This window comes from Theobroma umbraticum, unplaced genomic scaffold (genome assembly GCF_002168275.2).
Source record: "Theobroma umbraticum cultivar Fairchild unplaced genomic scaffold, ASM216827v3 scaffold_20.0, whole genome shotgun sequence".
NCBI lineage: Eukaryota > Viridiplantae > Streptophyta > Magnoliopsida > Malvales > Malvaceae > Theobroma > Theobroma umbraticum.
The window spans coordinates 2,295,669-2,304,069 of NW_018397266.1; the positions used below are offsets into that span (position 1 = coordinate 2,295,669).

The 8,401-nt window shown below is 34.5% G+C and overlaps 1 protein-coding gene across 1 annotated transcript; it reads left to right on the forward strand.

Annotated features, from left to right (window-relative positions):
• The first annotated feature begins 19 nt into the window (after positions 1-19).
• LOC110423467 (phragmoplastin DRP1C) lies at positions 20-8,300 on the forward strand. The gene is made up of 10 exons (XM_021437680.2): positions 20-211; positions 1,383-1,484; positions 2,646-2,696; positions 2,810-2,871; positions 6,275-6,365; positions 6,485-6,549; positions 6,900-7,094; positions 7,216-7,335; positions 7,432-7,502; positions 8,036-8,300. Exons 4-10 carry the CDS (start codon positions 2,848-2,850, stop codon positions 8,283-8,285), a joined length of 816 nt encoding a protein of 271 aa, XP_021293355.2. The 5' UTR covers positions 20-211; positions 1,383-1,484; positions 2,646-2,696; positions 2,810-2,847; the 3' UTR covers positions 8,286-8,300.
• The last annotated feature ends 101 nt before the right edge of the window (positions 8,301-8,401 follow it).

Here is an 8,401-nt window from a genome sequence, read left to right on the forward strand (position 1 = left end):
TATATATATATATATATATATATGTATATATATATAAAGAACATGTTCCTTTCAAATTCTAGTTTTGTTTTTCTTCGTTCTTGTTATGTTTTTCTTGCACTATAAGGCATTGTTACGAGGAGGCCATTGGTGTTGCAACTTCATAAGACAGAATCAGGGAGTGAATATGCAGAGTTTCTTCATGCACCAAAGAAGAGATTCACTGATTTTGGTATGCCCATTATGATGCTCGGTCATTTAAATTTTTGACTTTGTTATCTACTAGTTTCTCAAAATTTTTTATTTCTTTTCTGGTGTCTATGTTGTTGTTTTTCGTAATTCATACATGAAATTAATTATATCCTTTTTTTGGGAATGGGATAGGTTATAGGTACTATCTGGGACTGGATAGCTTGATAAATACAAGTTTTATGAAGAGTTCGTATTGCTCCATCTGAAATAATATGACTTCTTTGATACAATAGTGCTTAAGATTTGTTTTATGTTGAGTCAGAGTTCTTGCCAGTGATTTGTAGGACATAGGCTGAGGATGAGGTTTATGTTCTTCTGGACTTATCTACAGATGTAGTGATATATGTCAAATATTATATTATGGTATATAGATAGCTAGCTTCTTTTTCCATCCCTTTTTAAAGTCAGAGAAGTGCTTGCCTCGGTAAGGAGACACACATTGTTTTATCTGGCTATTTGATAAAAGGAAAAAAAATATCATTGCCTTTCAATGTTTGGTGTATAATTTATAAAAAAGTTTTCCAGTAAATCTGGAGAAACAATTCTATGCCTTTAAGTAAGAAGCTCCCCAGTTGTAGCTATGAAGGAGTGACATTAATTTGGAATCTTCTATAAACTTTAGTAGTTTAAGCCATTATGATTTGGCTCCTTTAGATTAGATTTGTGCAAACCATGACAAGTGTTGGCTTGGTAACATTAACTTATGAGATACACAAAGCACCTTACTCATGGTAGCTACCGTTCACTACAACTCATAAATGGATGCCTCACTTTCTACTTTATTTTGGGTATTAAGTCAGAGATTGATCGTCATCCCAATACTGATGCACTTAATAAACATGTTCAACAACATACAAGTACCTATCTAATGGTAAATTCAGCTTGCATTGGAATAAATTTGAACGATTTCCTTGTTGGGTGAAATTGTTTTCTTTCATCTCCCTATCTGACATAGTCCTTTCCAGTTCCTTATGTTTTCTTCTCCATATAATCATTGTTTACTTTGCGATATGACCGCTGCTCCATTTTTTGTTATTTTCTTTTCACTAATCACTAATCACTAATCACTAATCATTTACATTTTATGTTCTTGTGTATTGAAATTCAGATGATTATATTACTAACAAATAATGAGAATGCTATTTTTGCAGCTGCTGTCCGTAAGGAGATCGCAGATGAAACAGATCGAATAACTGGGAAGACAAAGCAAATCTCTAATATTCCCATTCACTTGAGCATATATTCTCCACATGGTCTGCACTTACACCACCCTCTTGATTATACACTAAATGCAACTTATTCATTGAACAACAATAGTATTTATTTGGATATTATTTGTCCTTTTCAGATACTCCTCAGACACTTTTGCTAATATTAAGCTTATGAACACTCTTTTGATATGTATCTTCGCACCATAATAATATAGTGACACGTGTCAGCTTCTGTATTTATATGACCAATGTTAACAATCAAGGATTAGTAATTGTCTCATTGGTGTTTCATCACCTGCAGTTCCTGGTATTTCTAGCTTACTACAGAGTTGATTCTAGTAGATCATTACACTAAATTATGCTCTTGATATAGTTCTGTTACATTACCAACTGAGAAAATTTAGTCATGGCAAAACAAAACATGGGGAAATATTTCTTTTCTCAATTGTACATGAGATGGAGTACATTTGCGGAAATTATGATTATACTCTCCCCATCCTGTTTGTATAATGACATCTCTCTCTCTTCTAAATATTGCACAGACAAATTGTTTATTTGAGGAAAGTAAAAATAATGGAAAATTAACCACATTTTGAAAGAGCTCACATATCATGCTCAAATACTGAACCTCACCTGTTTGAAAAGAAATTGGAGAATATTTTTTTGTTCCTTTGGAACGCCAAGTTTTCAAGGATTAAATGCCAAATGCCATTTGACTTTTTACCCCCTTGATATAGATATGGCATACAGAATGAAACGCATTTCTGAGTCATGACTTTACTTTCATAAATATCACTCTCTTTAGCGATTGTAGCTTCATTATATACTCTGTTGGACCTCATCATGAGAAGCATTACCTGTTAACAGCATAAAAGTGCGTTGCTTTAGATTTCATGTAGACATGCTTCCAGCAGGAATTTCTTCAAGGGATATTGGGTAATGGGGTCTGTGGGGATACTCTCTCAGCCTAAAACTCATATGTGGCTTTACTGCATGTATAATGTGATAGCATCTATCGGTGCATTATGCTTGGTTTTTAATGGAGTGTTGTTGTTACTTTAATACCTAATTCTTGTTTCCTCAATTTCCCCTGTGCTAAAGTAGTCATTTCCTTTTCACATTCATTACATCTATTTGGCTAAGCTTTTAGGGTGTTTATTGGTTCAATTTTGTAGGACTAATATGTTTGGTTTTATTTGGCAGTTGTCAACTTAACACTTATAGATCTTCCTGGGTTGACAAAGGTTGCTGTAGGTAATTACAATTGTTTTTTCTCAAACAACCTAAAGCAATTTAAATTTTATCTCCCTTTTAAGCACACAACACAGAATCCTTAATCGTGAAGGATGTAACTATGGCTTTTGCAGAAGGACAGCCAGAGAGTATAGTCGAAGATATTGAAAATATGGTTCGTTCTTATGTTGAAAAGGTGAGATTACTTGACTTTCTGAATTCTTCATGGGTGATAAATGCTGTTTAATACTAAATGTATATGTCTCAGACATAAGGTATTCTTTCAATGAACAAGTAAAGTAGAACGTAAATTTAGGAAACAATTAATCACTGTGGTTCATTTTAGGGCCCATTTTGAGAGGAAAAGATGATTGAGTCCACCCTACAATGAAAAAATGGATCGTAATTGAATTACTTGTCTCCAATAATACTGGATAGATTGAAAGAACTGAATATGTGTTAACTAGGAACTAATGCACAATGATACAATAGATGATTATTAAACTGGACTAGGCTTCTGCATTTCATACACAGTGTTAATTATAAATTCTCGTTAATTTAACGGTTCAGCATTATATGTATGTCTTCTGCAGTGCAATCATGAAAGTCTTTAAAAATAAACATTCTCATGCCGCTATCTAATCCAATATTAGTCAATCTTCTGTTCATGCATCATAAATAGCCACTTTGCTAAATAAATCATCCTTAAAGAAAATATGGTTGTTTCTATGTCTGATATTCTCGGATTACAATGTTTTCACTCCACAAATTTTCATTATTTAAGTCTATCTGTGGATAATAGGAGCCATTTACTTACTAAGCTTGAGTCTTTACAATCACGAGTTTGCCTCAATACTTGAAAAAGTAATTCAATTTGTTCTAAAAGTATAATTTTTGTGAAAGTTCCTTCAAATTTTCTTGACATGGTGCCAACCAAGGCTAGTTCTTCAAAATTGAGGTTCAGATGATAACACGCATGCTATTCATCCTACATAAAACTAATTGACAACAGGTAGATAGTTCATCAATGTAGGATAATAGCACTTAACACTTCCCACATGTATAGGACAGATACTAACAATTGAAACAGATGGGCCTATCACATGGACAACAAATTTGGTCAATAAACAAAATAAAAAAACAAAAAATAAGCTTGGCCTCTGATACCATATTAAGCTCCTGAGCTAAAACTAATCAGCAACAGGTTGGGCGGCACAACCTGAATATAAAGGCTACAAGAAACCTTGAACTTAATGAATGTGGTACAACTAACACTTTCCCTCACATTTAGGCTTGATACTAACAGCTAAAATAAATGGGCTAACCACTGGGCAAAAAGTTGCTGGAAAACTAACAATAAAGAACAAATAACATAACAAGCTAGCCAACAAACAACCTTGTGCTTTGACAACATGTTAAGAATCCAACCTGAGACCCATTGGTAAGAGGTGAAAAAGCTCAACCTGAACATAAAGCCATTAAACCAGACACTTACGATGGAGAACAACACCATTTGGCAAAAATTTTTAGGAGCATTTCAAGTCAAAGTGATATCTTGCAGTTATTGTGGTTACTTCTACTTTAAGACTTTGTTTAAATTTTTTTGGAACCTTATCTTTGCAGGATGGCATCTCAAGATTAAAAAAAGTAGAGGTCCCTTGAGTTAAAAGTTTGAAAACAAATTAACCTTATTGATTACTCCATATTTTAAGAAAATGTTTTTAAGTGTATATTTTGATTCAGAATAATGCTTTAGAAGGATACAACATCTCAAGGTTCATTAGCTAGCATTAGTTTCATGAAAATACTACCCCAACCAACAGTTTGCTTTGCTCAAACCCGTAGATATCCAACTTTTTCCCCAAGAAATCACTTAGGTAGCACCTTTGAATGTAAAGAAGGTTTTGGAACTTGTAAAAGGAAGTGATAAAGAGGAGCTTCAGAATGAACATAAAATCTTAACTTGGTTACATCTGGTTATGGATCATTGTATAGGTTTGACTCATTAATTGCAATTTGCTAGTCATAGTGAATAATCTTTTCAACCTAGTAATCCTTGAATCCTGAGTGTTGAGAAATTTATTGCCAGTGTCAAGGTCCTAAGTTTTGAAAGCTCATAATGAGACGATGGGAACAAATTTCCTCTCATTTCATTTCTGTGATGCTTTCAGAGGCGAAGCCATTTCTTGGTCAGTTTACTTATGGCTAATGAGCGATTTAACGCAAGACCCAGAAGTTAGAGATGCAGAATGATCAATGCATAATGGTTATCTTTCCTAACCGGGGTTTTTGAAGGGGATGATTCCTGCAAAAATTTTTCCTTTAATGTCTTTTTCATAATGTGGTTATTGCAGTGAGTTAAGCCTATGCATTCATACCTGGTGGGTCACAACTTTTACCATGTCATGAGAAAATAGTCCATCAGGTGGAGCAGATCTATTTGATGCAACATGGGGTTTTCTTTGTTTATTAGAAGAATGGATTTAGAGATGTGTGGTGAATTTGATTGATTCAAGTTTGCATCTTGTAGCTTCTTTTTTAGCTTCTGTTTGTGGAACAGCTGGGCCATAAACAAGGAAAAAAACATTTTTTAGTTGATTGTCTTTGATTTGGTTTTTCATTTCTTTTCTTCCTTGTTTGGTGGAAGACGGTGTACTGAGACCCTAATATGTGATTTATAGTTTCAACTTGGGGCCTTGCCCCTGCCTTCCCTTCCCTTCCTCCCTTCTGAAGTGGGGACATTGTCCCTTCCAACAGATTAACCAGCGCTAATTGTTGTTATATGAGGCCCGGTATCTCTTTAAACCATTCATTTAATTGTGCCTATACAAATTGCAAAAATTGGGCTCTCAATTATGCCATTGATATGCTCACATGTGGTGCTGTCTTACTTTTCTTGGATCACAAGTTGTACTAGCAATGATGATCTCAAGGTCACCCTACCATTTAGGCCAAAACTGTCATAGAAAACTGGTTTCCAGTTATGTATTATTTACCTAAGAAAGATCAGATTAGAATAAACAAAAAAGTTGCAATTTCACTTCAAGTTAAGTATACAATTATCTTTTCAAATTGTGGTCTCGTTACAGGTGATGTGTTAATTATTTAGTTAAGGTACTAGTCAAATCAATGTATGAAGTTTTTGAAGTATGTATAATTAGGTTTCTCCTATGCACTTGGTGGAAGAATGATGATAATTGGAATTGAATTTCCTAATTCTTTACTGGCATGAGTACAGAATCTGTCCATTACGACAAATATCTTTGATTTTTTATCAATCTCATCTCCATTCCCCTTAAGTTTTCTGCTACATCTCTAAAGTGTCATGAGCTTCATCTAAGTCTTTTAAGAGGAAGTGTGGCGAATGGGAAATCAAGGTTCTAGTTTAGCTGCAGGCCTGGATTCATTTTTCACTTTCCATCTAGTTTACTTCTTTATTAGCTACTTACTAGGTTAAAAACTTCATTGCCTGTGAATCAGTTTTGAATTTAATCTATATACCATAGCTGTTTTTCATCTAAATTTCTTTTGGCCCTAATAGCTTGTACCATTGTTATGTTTCTTACTCAGTTTGCCCTTGAAATTCTCAAATTTTGTAGCCTAACTGCATCATACTGGCTATTTCTCCTGCTAATCAAGATATTGCCACTTCAGATGCCATAAAACTTGCAAGAGAAGTAGATCCAACAGGTATTTTAAAAATGGGCTTTATGCTTGTAGACTCTTGTCTTTTAAAATGTTGCTACGCAATAAAAATTTTGTCTGATGAGCAAGGAGATTAACATTTTTATATTATTTGGTGTATTCAGGTGAAAGAACTTTTGGTGTGCTAACGAAACTTGATCTGATGGATAAGGGAACAAATGCTGCGGATGTATGGATTCAATCATACTTAGTTCATCAGTTGCTCATTCAAGAATGCATGCATAATATATGCCGAAAATGTTATATGTAGATAGCAGTTTTAGGAAAAATTATCCTGACATGAAATTTTACATGCCAATGCCACATCATTGCTTTGTGTCAAATCTGCTTGTTGCCTATCATGTTCTTTTTGAAGTGATTTCTTTAAGGGTTTTATTTTTCTTTTCACATGTGGTATATATTTCTTTCTTGTGCAGCATTGGTGCGTTAGATTGTAAGATTTCACATCAGTTAGATTTCAATATAGATCTTAAATCCTTAACAAATAAACATTATACTTACCCCATATACATCTTTCAGGTTCTTGAAGGAAGGGCGTATAGGCTACAACATCCTTGGGTTGGAATTGTGAATCGTTCCCAAGCTGACATCAACAAGAATGTTGATATGATTGTCGCTCGTCGAAAAGAGCGTGAATATTTTGAAACGAGCCCTGATTATGGACACTTGGCTAGTAAAATGGGATCAGAGTATCTTGCAAAACTATTGTCTAAGGTCTTTTTCATCTTTTTTTGTTGGTTGCTTTTGTTAATTTTAATATAGATAACCCACAAAAGCTTTGGACATGTCCCTGTATGAGTCCTCATCTTTTATTTATTTATTTTTTCTGTTTCAGCATTTAGAGCTTGTTATCAGGCAGCGTATACCCAGCATCATTGCTTTGATAAATAAGACCATTGATGAGCTTAACGCAGAGTTGGACCGCATTGGCAGGCCTATTGCAGCGGATGGAGGGGTAACAATTTAGACCATTCAGAAACCAGTTTGCTTAGTTGTGAATGGGATACTTCCACAGTCTAGTTCACTTTAATTATATTAAATGTATGTACAGGCCCAGTTGTACATGATTTTAGAACTTTGTCGTGCATTTGATCGTATCTTCAAGGAGCACCTGGATGGAGGGTAAAGTGCATTATCTTTTTCAGCTTTTCTAGTATCTCAGCAACGAAACTCCTATGCTGGTTCTATTTTGATTTATTTATTTTGTCAGCTTATGCATTCATATTCATACTTAAAATTTCTACTTACTAAGTACACCTACTTAAGTTTTGAGACCTAATTCCTCCATAGTACATTCACATAATGAGAAGTGTCTTGTGATTGTAAGACTTGCAAATAAAGGAAATATATTATTCAATTTTATAAAGCTTCAGTGACTATTTGGCATGCTTGTCTTAAGAATTAGAAAGTCTTTCCAATATGGCTGTTGACCCAAGTACCAGTCTGTGTTGCTGGTTGGCTTTTATATGGAAATCTGCTAGACACAGTCAACTTAAATTAGTATACTTTTGTAGAAAGTACTATAAGATTTATGACATTATTTGCCTATTGTTCTAAAGTATGTTTGCTATGAATGTGGTTAACTATGCCATTGCTTTAGTATTAGATTTCCCCCCTAAAATTCTATTTAGTTAAACACTACGTTGCTGCTTCAGGAGACCTGGTGGTGATCGTATATATGGAGTTTTTGACAACCAGTTGCCAGCTGCTTTGAAGAAGCTCCCCTTTGATCGTCACCTTTCATTAAAAAATGTCCAAAAAGTTGTCACAGAGGCTGATGGCTATCAGCCACATTTGATTGCTCCAGAACAAGGATACAGAAGGCTCATTGATGGCTCTATCAGCTATTTCAGAGGGCCAGCTGAAGCCTCTGTGGATGCTGTAATGTTCTTACTTGTGCAGTAGCTTGGTTAACTTTCAATTTTGTGGTTATGATAAGGGCAACTAGCTATTCCTTTTACTGGAAATACACACACACACATGCACAGGTTGATATGTGTTTAATGTGCTCAATTATAGAA

What these genes read in the sequence shown, in the direction of transcription:
- LOC110423467 (XM_021437680.2), top strand. Translation starts at nt 2,848, where the DNA reads ATGGTTCGTTCTTATGTTGAAAAG. An exon ending in AGGGAACAAATGCTGCGGAT is followed by an intron (nt 6,550 to 6,899) that starts GTATGGATTCAA and finishes TACATCTTTCAG; the next exon opens with GTTCTTGAAGGAAGGGCGTA. An exon ending in CTATTGCAGCGGATGGAGGG is followed by an intron (nt 7,336 to 7,431) that starts GTAACAATTTAG and finishes ATGTATGTACAG; the next exon opens with GCCCAGTTGTACATGATTTT.